The sequence below is a fragment of the Bombus huntii genome, chromosome 10, assembly GCF_024542735.1.
Source record: "Bombus huntii isolate Logan2020A chromosome 10, iyBomHunt1.1, whole genome shotgun sequence".
Classification (NCBI taxonomy): domain Eukaryota; kingdom Metazoa; phylum Arthropoda; class Insecta; order Hymenoptera; family Apidae; genus Bombus; species Bombus huntii.
Genome location: NC_066247.1, coordinates 6240990 through 6260699, shown reverse-complemented (window position 1 = coordinate 6260699; position 19710 = coordinate 6240990). Strand labels below are relative to the sequence as shown.

General features: G+C 32.2%; 3 protein-coding genes, 3 long non-coding RNA genes and 2 other non-coding genes across 10 annotated transcripts in view; 4 read left to right on the top strand and 4 right to left on the bottom strand.

The window, feature by feature from the left end:
* Nucleotides 1–1585, bottom strand: part of LOC126870243 (uncharacterized) — a 48040-nt gene extending 46455 nt beyond the window's left edge. Inside the window, exon 1 of the long non-coding RNA XR_007691242.1 lies at nucleotides 1191–1585. This is a non-coding gene — a long non-coding RNA (uncharacterized LOC126870243). The remainder of the gene's footprint in view (nucleotides 1–1190) is intronic.
* A 218-nt stretch (nucleotides 1586–1803) lies between these two features.
* Nucleotides 1804–1875, top strand: Trnah-gug (transfer RNA histidin (anticodon GUG)). Its single transcript has one exon. It is a non-coding gene; the product is annotated as a tRNA-His (tRNA).
* Nucleotides 1876–2409: 534 nt separating this feature from the next.
* LOC126870234 (signal recognition particle 19 kDa protein) lies at nucleotides 2410–4849 on the bottom strand. Its single transcript, XM_050627758.1, has 3 exons — nucleotides 4590–4849; nucleotides 2794–4410; nucleotides 2410–2723 (listed from the first exon to the last, which is right to left on the bottom strand). Exons 1-2 carry the CDS (start codon nucleotides 4658–4660, stop codon nucleotides 4017–4019), a joined length of 465 nt encoding a protein of 154 aa, XP_050483715.1. The 5' UTR covers nucleotides 4661–4849; the 3' UTR covers nucleotides 2410–2723; nucleotides 2794–4016.
* LOC126870529 (histone-lysine N-methyltransferase SETD1B-A-like) lies at nucleotides 2581–3418 on the top strand (the record flags this gene model as incomplete). The annotated part of the gene is made up of 2 exons (XM_050628328.1): nucleotides 2581–2719; nucleotides 2783–3418. Coding segments are annotated over 2 exons (696 nt in total), but the record flags the coding sequence as incomplete, so codon positions are not given.
* On the bottom strand, nucleotides 4807–4878 carry Trnap-cgg (transfer RNA proline (anticodon CGG)). The gene has a single exon. It is a non-coding gene; the product is annotated as a tRNA-Pro (tRNA).
* Nucleotides 4879–7560: 2682 nt separating this feature from the next.
* LOC126870212 (NADP-dependent malic enzyme) overlaps nucleotides 7561–19710 on the top strand; it is a 15611-nt gene continuing 3461 nt past the window's right edge. Inside the window, exons 1-3 of one of the 3 annotated variants that reach the window (XM_050627713.1) lie at nucleotides 9294–9517; nucleotides 9807–9988; nucleotides 10782–10938. In XM_050627713.1, coding sequence (XP_050483670.1) covers nucleotides 10828–10938 — 111 coding nt within the window. In that variant the 5' untranslated portion in view covers nucleotides 9294–9517; nucleotides 9807–9988; nucleotides 10782–10827. Of the gene's footprint in view, nucleotides 7825–9278; nucleotides 9518–9806; nucleotides 9989–10781; nucleotides 10939–19710 lie in introns of those variants that run through there. The other 2 variants (XM_050627712.1, XM_050627711.1) reach the window with 2 other exon arrangements.
* Nucleotides 11947–17512, top strand: LOC126870240 (uncharacterized). The gene is made up of 2 exons (XR_007691238.1): nucleotides 11947–12084; nucleotides 12174–17512. It is a non-coding gene; the product is annotated as an uncharacterized LOC126870240 (long non-coding RNA).
* LOC126870242 (uncharacterized) overlaps nucleotides 18217–19710 on the bottom strand; it is a 2085-nt gene continuing 591 nt past the window's right edge. The window contains exon 2 of the long non-coding RNA XR_007691241.1: nucleotides 18217–19653. This is a non-coding gene — a long non-coding RNA (uncharacterized LOC126870242). The remainder of the gene's footprint in view (nucleotides 19654–19710) is intronic.

The window sequence follows — 19710 nt, the reverse complement described above, 5'->3', positions numbered from 1 at the left end:
TCTATTGAAATGATTAAAATGGAACGGATATTATCTAAAATGAATATTGACTAATACCGACGATTAAAATAAAATGAATACGGAATAAAATATTCTGGACAATAAAAACGACTAGATAACATTGTAAAATAAAAAATGCGCAACTAAATGTACGATGACGTATTATCATTTCTACAAATACATAATCCAATGCAATCCATAGGATAAAACGTATAAAACTACCGTACTAGTTAACCTGTCAACTGAGACATATACCCCAGTTAAATTATTAGCACGAGTATTTTCTTATATCTGTTGTTAAACGTACATATTCATGTACTTATATTTGATAAATTTAAAAACGATTCGCAACTCGTTTATTTATAAATTGATATAAATTTCATGAAATATAATTTACTTTAGGTAGTCGTAATATAATTTACACCGGGGAATAACACTTTGAAAATATACGAGGAAACAATAAAAGGAATAAAAGGAGAGAAAAATATTGAAATATCAATGACATCAAGGTTGTTCGGATAGACTCTTATGGAGACACTGGCTACCAGGCGAACAGAATGCACAAGATGGTAACATTTGCAGGGCTGTACTTGAGCATCTTTGTACGAATGTCTATCGGTAATTAGAGAAACTTCTGCTATATGTTTATGTAGGAAATTCATATGTTTAACCCTTTTACTGCTGAAACCGTAATAACACGTTTTGTGAAATACGCGTTCGCTATGTTGCGCTCGTGAATTTACAGATTCCATGTAGCGTATTATTAATCGAGTTTTTCTCGCGAGTATACAAATCATTTAACGTCTGTTCGAATTAATTTCGTGCGAGGAAAGTGATTTTCAATTCCAGGATATCTGGATATTGATATTTACAGATCGCCTAAAGTAAAAATTATATTAAATTAAACTCAATTAATAATTGCAAAATTTATTCAGCACAGAGCGTCTCGTCGTAGGAATATATACGTATTTAGTATTCAACAATACCGAAATAAGTTAAACGCTACTAGCCATAAGCGAAAAACTTATGTGTTTTCAGAAGTTTTAGTAGTTAGTATACATACGTTTCGAGAAACGTCCGTAGAACGTTAATAATGCCTTTGAAGTGTACTGTTTTCTAAAGATTGTAACGAAAACTTGACATAGCTCCAGTAAAATTATCAATGGTGACTGACTGAAATAGTTACATACCTGAGCAGAATTCGCGCGGGAATCTTCGACTAGACGTATCGTTCGAAGTCCACATCTTGACGGTCGTCAGGCAGCATGCATCTTCCCCTTGTCAAGCATCGCCGAAAACCGTCGTGTTTGGAGCACTTTTACATGAGCTACTTTTTTACACTTTACACGAATGACACACTATTGCTAAAACCACGACGCCGCGGTAGCAACGACGGTCGCTAACAACCGGACACTATCAGGAAATCAGAAGACTCGAGGAGTCATTTCTTCTTCATCATCGGAGTTGCATCTAGCTCCATCTGTGAACAAGAGCTTTAATCATTACTTGTACAAGAGAATCGATGAAAATAAACTCCATTACCATTCTATGATATTAAAAATCAAATGATATTAAAAATCACCGATAATATACGATAAGCTTTGATAATTATGATAATTATTATATTAATGTATATAAAATAAATACTGTATATGTCGTACTTATATTAATTTAGTCTAGAATTTGATTTCTCCTAAAAGTATTTCATTTAAGAATAAATAAATTAAATTAATACTTTTGAGAGAAAAATAAATATATTTCTAGTGTTTAGAAAAATAACCATGTCTTCCACAACCTTCAATAGCCGTGATCGTCTAGTGGTTAGGACCCTACGTTGTGGCCGTAGTAACCCAGGTTCGAATCCTGGTCACGGCAATGTGTAAAACATTGTCACGGTGAAGGTTTTTTTTTATATATTTCCTTTCATTGATTACAACACTTTATATGTATTCGTTCAACAGATATAATTTTCTATAACTTTAATCTTTATATTTTCTTTTCTTAATACTTTAATTTTTTTTTTCAAATATAATGTGATGAAATACAAACTTGAGAAGATAATAACTTTTGCGATAAACAATAATAAATTGAACAAAGCAAAAGATAATGATTTCATATAAAAAATCTACATAAAAGTATGCATGTTACATGAATCATTATTACTCAATTGTTTAAGATCTGATGTAATTCCTACAACTGTATATATTAATGTAAGCATTTATGTTATGATAAAGGAAAAGAATTGTTTATAAAACGTCAGCAAATTTTCTCTTGCAAAATCAATAAATGTCAGGTAAAACCACATCAGATTCCAGTGCATAATTTGCGCTTCAAAGCACTTCAAAGCTTATTGCAATTGAATTCTTTGATGTGTCCAAATTGTTTATGTGTAACATGAAGTACTATAGATTAATATCATTAATCTTTATTTTATATCATATTGTAGTGTATACACACAATGTCTCTTGCACTAAAATTCACAATTTACAACCATTTACATCAATAAAGTTCAATTATTCTAGTGCGTACCATGGCTATAAAGGTAATGCCTTAAGAAAAGTATTACATTGTATATATTAATTTGCTTTGTTAGATTACAATATACGTTCTGGAAAGCAATTGAAGGAAATTGATTTGAGTACCAACTCCAAAGCACTGACTGAACAAAAGCAGCGAGATTCGCGTGGTGTATCAAGCTCTAATCGACATCTTAAACTAGGTAACTGCAATAAGAGAACTACAAGTAATTATTAACATATATCAATATATTAATAATCCTCAGGTGATGCTCACCAAGTTGCAAACTATTTTCTCACTGGAGGACCATTAAAAGGTCATGCACATTTCGTAAAAGATTGTGATTCAAATAATGATGACAATGATACAGAAAAAACAAGTAATCCTACTATTAAGACTAATACAGATTTACTTATAAATGAACAGGATTCAAACACAACTTCATCCGATTCTATTGTTGGGGCTCCTTTACCACATATTCCTCTACCACATATTCCTCCACCACATATTCCTCCAGTACCACATATTCCTCCACTACCTATTCCTCCGCATTTGAATTCCATTTTACATCCAGCTTTAAATACAATAAGTAGATTACCACATTTGCTAGGGAATAATTTTTTACAATCTGTATTACACCCTGATTTACATCCACATATCAACACATTACATGATATTCCTAGTACATTAGTAAAAACAGTTAGTGCGCCAGTAAGTGAGTTAATAAATGCCAGATCAGAGCTCCAAGATATGTTGCACCCAAATGGATCGTTTCTTAGAAGTATCAATGAAGTAAGTAATACAAAATGTAATGTAATGTAATTCATATATTTTTGTAATTCTATTTCATACTTATATTTAATAAATTTGAGGCACGAGAAAATAGAAAAGCAAGGAAAAATCTTAAGAACAATTTAATGTTTCCAATTGGACAATCACCTATTGTAGGATTAGCTCAACCAAATTCCGACAAGAATGTACGTACTACTTTGCTACAAGCGCTATTAAACTTGGGAAAATTCTATCATATGTATATTAAATTTACAGGTTCCACTATCGAGTATGATCGAACCATATCTTCCAGTATCTCATCCTCCCCCTAGTGGTTATATAGTGCACTATGTACCACACAATACAGAAACAGCATTACAGTCTCCAACTGGTTCATCGAAGTAATTACCTTCTAATTCTGAGAATAATAATTTGAATATTCAAAACGATCGAACAAATTCCTTCAATAGTAAAGTACCAAGATGTAAATGAAAACAAACAATTAACACGACTATCAGGATTACAAAATAATGATGAATAATAAAAGAATTTAACAAAAGTTTTAAGATATTTGTATGTATGAATGCATTCAGTTTAAAACTTCCCTTTAAAAGGTTTGTACAATTTGTAATATAATATTTTTGTACGTGAGAATAATTCTCATTTCAACACAAAAATATACATAAGTAACAAATATTTTTATGTTCTAGTGATATTATATATCTTTATCATCTTCTCCCCTTTCCTTTTCCTTTCTTTGACGATGAACTTGATGGCTGAGAAGATTGTTCACCACTGGATTGCTTTCCTTGTCGAGTTTTTAACTTTGGAATGGTCGTGCCCACATATGCCAAAACCGAATCTCTAGTGGGAAATTCTGGTTTCACAGGAGTACCATCGTCATTTTTGAGTTGTACGCGAATACGTCCGCGAAATAATAATTCTTTGCTACGTTCTCGTGGATGTCGTTTGTTTTCTACTCCAACGTTGAAACCAGCTGCTACCAAAACATCACGAATTTCTTGATATGTTGGATTTTCGACACATTTGTCTTTTGGAAGTTTCCGACCCCCTGCTAGAGTTCTCTTACTATTTAGGTATACCGGATAGATACAAATCCATCTACAACAAATTATTATACAGCTGTCAGTTTCATGTCAGAGAGGTTATGCAGCTGATCGTACTCGTATACATATATAATAAATAAAGTATATTAACATAAATTCAGTTATTTAAATATTTCTATAAAAAATAAAATACCAAGTGATACGATAAATGCTTTAATGCCTTAATAAATATACCTTTCGCGGTCACTGTGTTTCTTTAATGGGTTCCATGCGAGCGCCATATTTGATGTTATCGATAGTTTCATGGAATAATCCGTACTATTAATTCAAACCCTAATTTTTACGAAATAAAATAAATATTTAGTATAAATTACTAAATAACAAGAATATTAATATATAATGAGAATAAGATTAAGTGTATCAAAAAGAAAAAACAAAAAATAAATCACGTGGGCTCGTCCGGGATTTGAACCCGGGACCTCTCGCACCCGAAGCGAGAATCATACCCCTAGACCAACGAGCCATGTAACAATTACGTCTTGATAAATTAGTAATAAGAAAATAGAATTAGTTAATATTAAAATATATTTAAAAATGTTAAAAAATTATGTAACTACTTCTGTATAAACATTCTCGTTAATAATTCGTGTAGAGAAGATCATTTTTGAAATAATTTACATAATAAAATACTAACTGAATATGATACTCAATATAGTATAATTCTCAAAGAGCGATACCTTATCAGTATATGGAAATTATGAATAATTAAGAAATATTTAAACTCCAATGTTTTATTCCTGAATGAATGATAAATATCATTTATTACTCAATGTTTACCACTTTGAACTATGACCACATTGATCGGTTTTCGGATTTCGATTCCCATTTATCCCCATTAGATTTCGTGCGTGAATTCCGATTTCATATTTGCTAAACAACATTTACGTATCAGTGCAAATTCCATTCGGCGAAAATGTAACAATATTTTCGTGATATATGTGTATTCGTAACTTTATACAATTCTTACATAATATTCCCAAACGATATCTTTTATTACATATGTACGTGAATGTACTTGGTAAAAAAAAAAAAAATATGAGGTCCATTAATAGAAATACTACAGTAATTAGTGTGTGCAAAATATTAATGCTACATGAAAGGAGGAACTAGCTGTCCGCAAGCAGTTTCAACTTTCACTGTACTGATTACGTGATTAATAAGCAATTATCCCATATAATGGTGAAAGTATACTCTGCATGGTTTACTTTCGCATAGATAGCAAAAGATAATAAGATGATTGTGCGAATACATACATGATTCTTCATTTACAGCGACTGAAAGTGGAAGGAGTACGCTGATGAAAGGAAGAGAATTAGGTCACACGGAACATAAGTACGCATATTTCAAATATTTCTAGAGAGAAACAATGAAATAAATAAATAAATTGTAGTGGAATGAATGATGTACAGCAAGCTATATGAATAATGTATAATAACAAAAGTAAAAACCACATAAACTTTCTCGAATACTTGTCTGTTTAACCACAAGTATAGTTATAATTATACTTCCTCCATTGTTAATGTTCTAAATTTTTCCCATCCTAAAATAAAAATTTGGCTACTTGCCTGTACGTGCCAATACATCGCTGTCAATTTCTAATTGATAATTAAATTTAAATTTGCGTTGCATTTTTGCATAACTTTTTCTTTTTGTGCACATATAATAGTTATCAATTAATGATCGATTAATAATAATTGTAACAGTGTTTAAATATTTAAAGAAATTTAAAAAATTCACTTCTATAAAAAAGAAATGAAAACAATATTTCTCAGAGTGGAATTGTTTTTCGATATGCAGAAAGAAATGAAGGTTCTCGTTGAAATCGGTATGTGTCACATTTGAGACGTTTGCATCAGAAACTAAAAAGAGATGGAATGCTTCAAGTAGGTCAATTAATTGCACCGAAGCATCATAGATTTTCTTTAATTTATTTGATTATAGGTCAGTATGTCCAGAAACTACAGATCCCGAGGACAACGACGAAAGTTCGTCAGAGTGAGTACATAATTAATTCGTATAAGTGCGAGCAATCCTACGATCTTGATTTAATATTTTACTATTTTGTTAATATAATACTTACATATGTTTGTTTGCACAGAAGATTATAAAGCTTGATAATATGTTTATATGCATTTTATAGTTCATGTCGAGCAATAATCCAACCAATTAATATTTACCTGTAAAAATAATGTCAGGCTGCTGTGTCAAACGATATTCGTTACAGTTGTTATTACGTTTCGATTTCTCACCTTTACATTTGCCTGCGATAGAAAACTTGCAACCGATAACTCATAATAGAAGATCCTAGTATCGCAAAGTGTATCATTAATAACCTGTTGACAACAAGAAACATAATAGTATCTTCATGTAAAGATCGCAATGTTTTCTTACTATCTTATCACTTAAAAGGTACATATATCTATTGATTTTGAAGTTTCTTCGTGTTTAAACATCGCAATCTGCATTTTTAATAATTATCTATTCGAAGATCTTAAAATCTCTAGTTATAAATTCTACATTTATAGATTCTACTTATAAATTGTTCATTTCAATGAGATTTGAATATTCAATTTAATGTGTTCTTTATATAATATTCCGTCACATAAACGTACAAAGTACAGAATCGTATTTCTTATCCACGATGGAAAGTGGAATCGCTTACGTATGTGTATAATTACAATTTTATCATTTTCTGGTCTTTCTCAACGGTATACGCAAATAATTCAGATATATTATCATCGAAAGGAAGAAAGAATAACGATGATCCGAAAATTAACGAAGTAAATGTTTATACCCTCTACCCGACACGTGTCCATTGCGAGAAATAAGAATTTCACGCTTTATCGATCCAACTGCACGAATTATAAAAACGTGTTATTACAATCCTTTCACCATTACATATAATACCGTTTGAATTTCTATAAATTTATATCGTTATCTTAAATTATCGAGTTATTATTTACAACGTAAGAAACAGCAATTTAATGATTTACTACGGTAGATTTCGTAACAGGTGGAAATTTCATATCCTTCGAGCCTGGATCAATCTTAAAAAAACTTAGCGACCTTAAGACCAATTTCTATGATGACGAAGTTGCAATAATCGAGCAAGCGCACACAGGTTGCTTTAGCTACATGCTCGAGTGTACGTCAGTCACGTTTGCGATCTATCCGTGCTTGGTGGGATCGATTTCACCGAACAAAATTGATTTCAAAAGAAAACGTTCATCATTTTCTACGCGACAAAAACAGACAGTGTTCGTTGTCAAGTGAACTATCATTCCCTCTAAATTATGATCAATCGTTATTTTTGAGTTTCATCAAGTTTCGTCATAAAATTTAAATCGTATTAATCACCAATGGGAACCTTGCATTCGAAGGATATGCGTGATGGAGTACGTCGCAGAATGTGAGTGATGAGATATTATATTCTTGAGAATGTTGAGTTATTCAGTTGTGAAAAACCAGATGTTGACGAATATATAATATTTTATTTAATGACAGGATGTTTTTTCCAGCGGTAGAAATGCCGTCCGGTAATGGCGAAAAGAATGTTGGTATATACGTATGTTCGATTATGATAATAAACCGTAGTCGCGTCGTATGAGTGAATTAAGTATGGGAAGCATTTATATCACTAATCCTCCATCGGTGGGAAAATTAGTGATAAATAAAGCCGTTCCGCTGGACATAATTCGAGACAAAACAAAGATATGCAAAACATTGATTGCACATTGTTTTCGCTGTATGTCTACAAGAGATACTGTTGCATTTGTGATTGCTAAGTCATATAAATTTTAATCGGTTCATTTATTCTCATATCGAATTAAAAAAGAAACTTAATACGGAGGAAAGTGTGGATATCAAAAATAAACCACCGAAACAGAAAGTAATGTAAAACACGAGTCTTATACTTTTGCTCTGTAAATAAATAAATGATACGGATATTATCGGATGTCGAAGCAATTAAATGAATTCTGAAATAATGATTCCTTCAAAACATTGATGTGTCACGATATTTTATTATTTTATAATTTACCGCTTATGGAAGTCTACAGAAACGTTCGCTGATCACGCTTATTTTTATTGTCACATGTGCATCTTTTGTTTTATCATAAGGTTTTACGAGTTCTCTCTTATCGGTACACGCGAGCAATTATTACGTTTAATATCACTCGCGTGATAATGATGTTTCATCAGTTTCAAAAAATGTATAAATACTTTACGTAAACATTAGATTTTGCAATTGTAACTTGTGGGCTGAAATTTTCCAATATGCTAAATATTTCAATGACATGTTATGCGATGGCAGGTTACCGACCTACGTCGTACATGTGTGTACAACTGAAATTAGTATTTGGTCAATTACTGTAACGTAAAAAGTCAAATAAGTATGCTATCAATTTCGTTTTTACTTTTTACAATAGAGACATTTATGAATTGAAAATCAAAACGTGAGAAATATCATGATGAAAGCATACATAACATTGTCTATAATTTCATAATACATCGTCAGTTCGCTAGAAATAGTATCTTTAATAGAGGAACACAAATTTATATAAAATTGTAAAATACGAAAGATAACATATATACGTATACTAAAATTTTTTTAAATTAAAATAAATGGATAAAAATATATAAGGTACAATCACATAAAATCACATGCCAATTCTGATACAGTCGTTATATAAGAAAATATCTTTTTTTATTTCAAAACATTAATAGCCAGTCATACGATGTAATGTAGATAGATTTTTGAGCCAATGACAATTTTTTAAGATAAATATTTACAAAAATGGAACTTTCATATTCTTGCCTGATGATCACGTGACATGCATATATACTATTAAGTTATCAATATAGCGCGAAGGTTATACGAGTAGTGCGGTCCAACCTCATTCGTAGCAATCGATACAACAGTTTATCGAAAGATGTTTGATCGAATGAGTGGCAATTCATACGGAAAATTCGAGTATGTCGTGGAAGCATTTGCTCAGGCGGTTAGAATGTCAATTTCCTAGTTTTTCTCGTCAGTCGAGTTACTTACGTTATGCGACTCGAAACCTTGAACCAGAGTGTAGACACATTCAGATTAACAACAGGTAAAAATCAACATTTTGAATGTTTAACCGACTACATAAGTCTATATAGTTGTGGTTATTACTATTATTATTACTATTATTATTACCATTAAATATTGTACTATATACAAATCCTTAACAAAGTAATTTACCAGGCGCATGCGTATTTTAAATACCGCAAAAAATGGTTTAGATGTGTACTAAATACGATAGTTTGCTCTTTAATCTCTGCATTGATTTACGCCATTTAATATTGAAATTAATTATTTAACTTCATAGGATATGTACATAATTATTGTCTTTATTCCAGTATTTTCAGTGTCGGGAATTATACGGGAATAGTAGGGAAAAAGTGTTCTTTGGTTTCTAGAACCATAGTGGTCGGAGATTTTGGTCAGTTGTGTAACGTATACTTTTGTGAACGCGGATTATTTGATAGTATGTAAATATGGTGATAATGTAAAAATGTTCCGTTCGAAACCTAAGCAAAAGGTATTTAGTAATATGTATTTAGTGTAGAATTTTTTGTTATTGCTCCATTTATTTAAGTAAATACCATGTAACTAATGTTTATACAATCTGGTTCAATTTGTTTCGCTATAACAATATTTTCTCTATTCTAAGATATTCCTAATATGTTTATTATAATTGTTATAATTTGCAGTAGATATAGACATTACAATTACTTAATTTTTCTATTAGATATCCATGATGTAATTCATGGCCAGCAAACACAACGCGAACAATTTTCGTTCGATGGGCGAAGTCGCGCGACTGCGCGATAGCCGCGATTGCGCTAAACTAGTTATATGTTCAGTGACGTAGCAAGTGTACCGTGTTCATGTATACTCCCATTTTCCTGTCTCGACCAAGTTCCAACAAAACAGACACAATCTGATAGCAAAAACCGCATCTGTGGTCAACAATTTATATTTAAGCGAAAATAAATAAAAATTCCTAGAAAGAAGAACTTTATTGCACTATACCGACGATTCGCCCCTACGATAAACTCTCGATGAAAAACTTATCATTGCCCGACTGTAAACACTCATTACTCCACAAAATCGTATTAATAAGTTGAATTACGAATGCAATTTCGAAATAAAAAAGAGGCGCAATCAGATTCGATTATTGGCTCATGTGATAGATACGTGACTGAGGTTCACTCCCCGCACCCTAACCTCACCTCGTCGCAACGCTACTCTCTTCTACTGGTTGTACCCAGTAGTTCTACCGTACCGACATCCCTCCTCAATCAGCTTTAAACTACGCTCGTTATTTCCAGGCTCCAAAGCTCCAGTACTCATTTAGAGTGTGACAGTAAATCTTCGATGATGTCGAGCCTTCAAAGGGATCAACTTGGTCAGCGGGGACAGGGCGATGTCGTCTGTTCTAGTTTATTACGTGGTATTGATCATCTAAAAAATCCCCAGTTGAATAAGGTAAGCTAACGTTACATGTTGCAATTTAACATATAATAGCGGTTTACGATGCCGACAGAATCGCTGACAGTTTGACATCTAATATCGTGTTTCGTGCTTTTTGAATACACTTCATTGAAAAGAAGAAACATACATTATATATTATATAGATTGTGGATTTCTATGCATTTGGGTCATATTTAATGTAGAGTACTCGTTATAATTTGTAATTTTTAGTAATTTTTAGAAGTAAAGATAGTATTAATCTTTATTTATGTTTATGAATTCGCATAACGATTTGAGATTACATCTCATTAGCGTGTGATAATTATAAAGAGGAGAAAAAGTGACAACTGACTATTCATTATTGTTTTTCTATCGAACCAAAAACTTTCCTATGTTAATCCGCGAAAATAACCTGTACGTTGTAGCTGTTTTTTGGCGCGAAATTTGCATTTCATATTTGCACCTTTAACAGTCATCGCTTTGTTGGACAGTAGCGGAAAACTTTCTGTTGTTTTATTCAATGTGTGCGTATATTTTACTGCTATAACGTCGTGTAACTTTGATTATTATATCAGTTATATCGTGATCGTTTGCTTTTTAACAAAATCTGTGAAAATTACAAATTCATTGTTCATATACACATATCTGGAGGTTGATGCATACTTGCATAAATTTAAATAATACGTAACATAATAAATAACATAATGACGTAGACATTTCTTTATACTCAGGACAAAAAATTCGGGTTACATAGAACTAAGTGGTTTAGTAATTTATGAATGAAGAGATCTTCAGTTAATTCTTATTCTGTTGTACTATGAATGACCCATGAAGTTTCGTACATATCATCACTTTGTGATGAAATTTTAACACAGCTTATAAGATATTTTGCACTATTTCTCAATTTGGTCTTTATCAAACATTTGTATATTTTGTGACAGCGAATTGTAATTTTACATTATTATTTTATTACTTTAATTATTACCATATACTTTCATTAAGTTTATGTTACTTTTATATTACTCGTTATTTAATTTTAATACATTAATATCGGAAATGAAATTGTAATTACACTTTGATATTTTGAAGATGAATTTTACCTTTAGCTAATAAGAATCGTGCAGAAATATAGATACACGGAGGTGCATAAAATGAAAGAATGTGAGTATGAAAGAATTATTAATTAATATTTAGAATATTTAGAATGAAAATATTCGTTAGGAGGATAATTATGCGGTTACGTTCAATAGGTCACGTAGCCGATGCGATTCCATGAAATTCACTTTCACGGCACATACTTAAGAAACGGAACAAGCGGTGGTATGACAACCTGAGAATGATGAAACGAACGCTTCTTACGTATATGATAAAACGCCGTTATCTTTATTACAGTTTTTATACATGACTTTATGTTCGTATAGTACCCGTTCATCTAAATTAATCCATACCTATAGAAAGACGCCAACAAATTCAATTAAACATTTAAAAAACAGTTGACGAATACAGGAAAAAATACGTGTAACTCCTTTTCACAAATTTACAGATATAGCTATATAAGTAAATATTATTTTGAATACTAGTTTCACGATTAATGGCTAAAAGTCGAGGAAATGTGTTATATAAATAAAATTTCTCGAGTTATAAAAATCTCGAAGTAGCAAAAATCAGAGAATCAAAATGAGAATCTTACCTAAGCTTAAGCACTGTGAGTATTTTGCAACTACGATGTTGCAAATTATACGAAACTGATTCTTAAACTTTGAAACGTGTTTAAAAATGAGGCGTAATTCGTAGTAGTATTGACCAAACTAAAATAATTTTCTGCGTGACTGTGCAAATTGTACTGTACGTCGCTGTTCCGGAAACATTCGCTTGTGATTACGAAATTTACTGGGAATTTCACGGTTAACAGCCGTTCTTCGAAGGTTACCGTTTAAGGAGTAACACGTATCTTCCTATGGAAATTCAAGACTTACGATATTTTCTTCTCTGTCATTCAGTCGTGTCTTTTTTCCGCAACTTGTAAATCTCTTATTGTTTTGTACAATATCTGAGTAATCAATAGCGAATTTAAGTCTATATAATAGACGACTGCGTTCCATTTTGTGAAAGGTATAATTCAATATCTACGTGTCGAGTAAAAAAATCAGTAGGTTTTTAATGCAATGTGACGATCAGAAATGATGAAATTTTCATGAAACGACAAATATTTTGTTAGAAACCTAGCCAGTTAGAAATAATTATTTTGGTATTTAACTTGGATTTATTAGTGTAATGAAAGAGCAGGAATGGCTGGGTTATAAAAAAAAAGACAAGAGTGGTTCCACTATAAATAGTTCCAGTGTCTAGTGGGCTAAGGATCAAAAAGTTACACATGAACAACTTTACCAATCTAAAATCACTTTTTAAACATCTGATATTTACTAGTTTAAAACTAGTTTTAAAGTACGCTCTATTAACTCTTTATAGTCGAATGTTAGAAGTTAAGCGCAATTTTTTGTCTGGAAAGTATGACGGATATTAATTGACATAAATAGCAAGTAACGATATAATGGTAGGATGTAATAAGAAGAGAGATAAGATTCATACAATGTTGATATACAGATATAAAACTTGAAGTTGTATGACATCAGATACGATTAAGAATGAAACATTGTAAATAACTAATCGAACTGGGTGGGTCGTACTTGATGATACAAATAAAAAGGAAATTTCTATGAAAGTCTCAAGAAGCATTATCTTGAGAGTTTATTTTTCAGAGAAATTAATTTCGAAAATTTAATCACTGTATACTCTTAGCTGCAGTATTTGATTCTCGATCTTAAAGGTTTAACGTTCAAAGAATTAAAGATATAAACTTTGTTAAAGTCCAAAGTATAAATCTATACAGAGTATATATTATTCTAATATTAGAGTGTATTGTCTGAATATTAATTTCTTGTACTGGCTGATAATTTATCTATCAGCTTAAATGTTTGTTCGCCTTTGATGTAACAAAAATTTAAATATAGTCACTCCTAGATTTACATATATATACACTGTGTGAATTCTTCGACGATTAAACTTCTACGTAGTTTTCATCCACTCACATTCAAAGACAATGTCAATAGCTGGCACTGATAAAATTCCACGAATAAATCTCTTAATACCTACGATTTATTGCCCTTGACCATTGCCTCAAATTTAAAATAAATTTGCTCTGTTATTTATCCGAGAATGAACTCGAGCAAACATTCGTACTATCGAAGAGTTGGAAAACTCCAGTCGACGATATCTTACAATACTACCTCCCCTCGTTCCCCTACCTTTTTTTGTGCAATTATGCAAAAATTGCACACATCACGCGACTATTGAAACAAGCTGTCACGAATCAGCTGATAGGAATAATTATATATCGACGATGGTATTGTTTCATATTTATATGCTATTGTTTCTTTGTCAGGCTCGAGATACCTAGGTAATTTGCGAATTTAGATATTCCAGGGATTTACTATTATTTAATTGAACATTGATTTCATTTAATTGCGAAGCAAATTAAATATTAAATACAAAGAAGCCTCAACTGAGATATTCACTCATTGAGACAATCGCGTTCACATTAAATATTCGATGTTTCCTTATTATTTAGAATTGTTCAAATATCAAACGTTACGTGAAATATGTAAAAATATCTTTATCGTAGGAATGTCAATAATTTGGTTCAAATATTGAAAAATTTAGCAGCCTCAGTTATTTTCAATTAAGAAACGACCGGTAAAATGGAATTTTCTTATAAAAAATTCACATAAATTTTTACACGATTTATAGTTACAACGATCGATCGTTCTTTTGTATTATTATATTATTATTTTAATATTAATTTTAGATTACGTATTATGTATCATCCATGTACTAATACCCTAATATTTACGAATTAATATTTGGAAAGTAACGAAGTACAGAGATAGTTAAATAGATAAATAAATATATATCGTACACTATTAGTTAACATTTACACGAGTTTAGTATACTACGCCCTTGCAACAAGGGCGCACCTAGATTATGCGTGATACGCATTGGAGCAAGTATTATGATTCTTGCGGTAGGTCGTGACTCGTTTCGTAACCAAAGACTTGCAGAGTTGTGTATCGATCGTTTGTTAGCCGGTACAACTCCTGGCAACCGTTTCCATCGTGGATTTGTTAGTCATGGGACTCGAGGATCCCGTGGATAGCTCGTAGGAACAATGGACACGGATTGGTGGGACCTCGTGCCAGATTTTCACAGAACCGCGCGTATTCCTGAACCTCTGCTTGCTCTGGATGGAAGGGTATTTGTCATCTATTGCCAATTATCCTATTTTATTCTGCAATTTTTATTCAATTGTTCGCTCGTTTTATCACGTTCGTGTTTTTAATTTATCGAATTTATCTGAAGCCTTCTGTTCGTCTAATATTCATTCGATAATCGACAGATTTCAACGAAACTAGATAGGATTCTTTTTCTTCTTTCGCCACAATACCTGTTTACCGATATTCGAATCCATCGTCGAGGCAACGTTTCGTGGTGTTCTTATGACATAAGCAATTTCATTGCTTCACTAATTCCAGCAATAAATAGAGCAACTCAGATCCTTAGATTTAGTAATTCGTGATGTACTTGCAATAGCCATCTGATTTGAATATACTGTGTTTTCACCAAGTCGAACAATGCGATCGATCGACAAGGTATTAACAGTCATTCTCTTTTGGAAAATATTTCGATTTTTCATCAAACTTTGCATCGGCATAGTCAACCATCGCGAAGCTGAACATTTTGCCTCTAAGTGTTGTCGTTGCGTACACAAAGTATTCTGTAGACACTTTCCAACTGGTGTCCGAGCAAACGGCAAAGCGACAAAGATCAATCGCGAAATGTCATCGGATGTAAATCTGGAAATATTTACATACTATGAATCTTCTGACACCTCTTTTTTCCTCTAGAGTCAACATTTTTCATTTCGATTCGCAAACACACGATAAGATAAGATAAGGAGAGATCCCAAAAGATTTTAGTCGAGTCATCGTCTGGTAGGTCTTTTCCTCGACATCGAACATCACTTTCGTCGATCTCGAAAGGTTCTCCATTCCCCAACTTTCGTGCCTTTGCTCGGTGCATTGGTCCGTTACGAAATTTCGAAAGTTCCTTTCTGGTTTAATGGACCGTCAATTGCATAAGGATCAACGTGACTTGTCGTTTCGTTTATTCGACTTGGGAGAAAAGATCGGTTATTTCAAGTAACGTAACGAGATTTTGCTGATTACTTATGCAGCGAGTTGTCAACAAGCAAAATTGTCAGAGGCATAATTAGAAGTCAATCACGAAATCATAACTAACTTGGTCATATTTAGAGCGTAGATATTTTCTACTAATTCAAATAATTCAAAAATGGAAGACAATCAGAAGTATGATACTTGCAGATATTTTTCTCAAATCCAAATATTTTTATGAGAACAAGTGAAGAAATGGAACCTGACTAAAGATTTGCGTTGCCTTCTGGATTTTTAGATTTTTTCCTGTGTATTCTTGTACCGTCCAATTTCCTATGAACGAAACAATCAAATAAATATCCTAATAATTCCAATCTAGTAATAAATCGTTCTACCAAGCATCGTACTATTTTCTTTCATTTTTCTTTTTTCTCTTTTTTAACGAAAGATTCCGTTGACACTACTTTGGATTCCAGACTAACCGGATAGCGTAGGGTCAAAGCACTCTGAATGTATAGTATTTTTCCATCGACAACTGGGGTCGTTGACAATGCTTCGAACGTACCAAGTAGACCAACCATCGACTACGTCAGTTCACTTTTATTAATTACGATAGGGGTCGAGCATGGACGAACATACACTTCCCTTCTCTGTTTCGTTTTATTACGAATCAATAGCGAGTTTCAACTTTTCAAGTCGATAATTTTAAACATCGAACCAGCGATCGAACGTCATATTTCGTAAAACTTACGTAAAACTGTTTTACATTGCAAATTGACCGTTTTAAATTTGCCCTCTGCTTCGCGACATGCGCTGTTTTATCGTGGAAATATACAGTGCCGAGTAATTACGATGATAAATAATTTTACACGTGTTTTTCCTTCGCGACAGAGTGAAAGGATCCTGGAAGGTGTTCCACAGGCGTGTAACATAGTCCAAAACAAATAGGATTTTTGTCCACCAACTCGGGCAAACTGGTCGAGTTTCATCGATTAGAATTTCATGAGGCTCAATTTAAAAGCTTGAATGCTGGTCTAATGTAGAAATCTTTGCGAATTATTCTAAAAATTAAAGGACTCTCTGAGAGCTAGTAGAGTTGCTACTTAAACTATTTCTTAACGTACGTAGGTTTCCAATTTTAACAAAATTCCATAGTAAAATAAGTGGAATTTAAAGGGAAATCATTCAATAATTTTATTACATTATATCCTGATCCAGAGATATAATATTGCTATGGATTTACGACGTTTCATAATAAAATAAACAGATCCTTCTCACGCGAAAGAATATCTTTTCGTATCCGTATTTTACGTTATATTCGAAGCTAACAAATTGCAATGATTCACTGACACCACAACGACGCTCTTTATGGCTTTCGTCATCGAAATAAAACTCTACAAATGTCTTAGTCGACCATGTATCAGTTTAATTAAAAATTAAAAATATCAAAATTAAAAATAATAAAATAATATTGAAATAGAGGGAGAGTATGGTTATTGGCATTTAGAAAAAGTTGCCTTCAGTTAACGTCAAGTTAACTTAAAAAAAAAAAAAAAAAAAGAAAATAAACCTGTTTTACTAGTATCTAACATAATTGTAAAAAAGAAATCACCTGTTAATTACAAGAGTGCGTAAAAGTAACACCTGATACGTCATAAGAGACTGATAAATTACGCTAATTAATATCGGATGATCGGCAGGAAAAAGCTCTTTCTCGTGTTGAATACAGAAAGATAACGAAATGATCGAATGATGCATACAATACAATGAATGGTATTGTTCGAGCAAATACTATAATTGCCATTAGTCCTCTTCAACAGACATGCTATCGTTTCACTTAATCGATATCATACACGTTATACACTTCAATGGTTGTGTTGGTATTCTATTGTTAGAGTAACTGAAAATTGCACCATTTGCGTTAATCGTTATACAATCATGCGTTGAATATTTTACCTTCTTCGTCATACGTTTCTAAACAAAGATTTCCTTGTTTATTAATTGAACGAAGATCATGCTAATTCAAACATGTATATGTTTATTATTTTTCAACGCATAAAATAAACAACGCATAGCACAGCAGCCAACTTTAGCTAATTTTGTTGCATTCGAAGGAAACTAAGATTAACTTTAATTTAGGTTTATTTAAAATTCAAAAGAAATCTGGTCGTATGCATGGCGTAGAAATAAACGAATTAATCAGTCGATATCGAAGAAAGCATGCAAAGAACATTTTATGAACGAAATTCGAAGCAAATTCATAATGTTGAAACAAGATACGCGTCTTGAAAGTGTTTCGAGAAAACGTTTCACTGGCTCGATGAAAACTTTTGTCTAAACATTCTAACAAAAACCACTCAAATCCCACGAAAATAGACTATTGCGTATTTATAAAATTTTGTATCAGTCACTTCGCCTATTCTACTAATTCTAATATTAAAACTACCACTTGGCCTGGTTATGTCCAGTATAAATTGGACAGGCATTCCACGCTTCCGATATTAAAGTCTTCTGTACGTTCTTTCTTCTCTCGATTTTTATGTCTTTGGCCTTGACGATGGATATATAGGTTTCGATAATAAATAAAAATCAATAAAAAAGCAATTATGTAAATATGACCATAAGTCGATCATAACGATGCGTACTGTTCTTTGCTCTTGGCCATAATATCAGTGCTGATTAAGTTGAACTTAATTAGCCAGCCTAATTAGCTAGTTGGCAAACCGATGAATCTTGCGAGTGAATGGAATTAAAAATTATGGACTGTTGAGACTAACGTTGACCCCCTAAATGTTGCATCTTCGATGGAAATTGAATCTAATTTTAACGAGCTTTAGTTATGTTACTTAATAGAATGTCATATTATAGAATGTTATTTGTAACAATTTCTTGTTAAAATAATACGTTTCTGAATCAGACAAGTTACACATATCCGCTATTATTATTATGTTAATATCGTTAATAGCAGGATACAGCGTGTCCAATTTAAAGCGATCCTCGAGAATATTTTCAAAACAGCTGACATCGGAAAAAATGCATAGAATTGTACGTCCTTTGACACGTTCAACGATCTGACTCGTTATTCATTACAACACAATACTAATTTATTTATGTTTCTTTTTTTTACACAATGGCAGCGAAAATTAGACAAAATTGATCAATGACGAAGTAATTTCTTTTTTTAATTTTATCAGTTATTATGTCATTCTTTATCGATCGAAGATGTTACATATACATCGTACGTACTGCTTTGAAGTCGAAAGATTTATTGACTCCTTTGCTGATTTAAATGCTTCAAGCATCTGGTCCATCAAGTAAGTGGGTCCTTGAGCGAACCGAATGTGGATCATGGAAATTTACATCCTGAGGGTATATTCGTTAATTCCCTTGTACATAAGTGATATATCATCTCAATTGCTTGTTTCTAAACTCCTTAATGTCTCGCGGTTTTATATCATGTGGTTTATAATTGACAATTTTACGGTTTTGAAATTAATGTTTCCTGTTGGTTGGAGATTAAGCAAAAGAAGAGAAATATTACACGCCTATTGGAAAATAA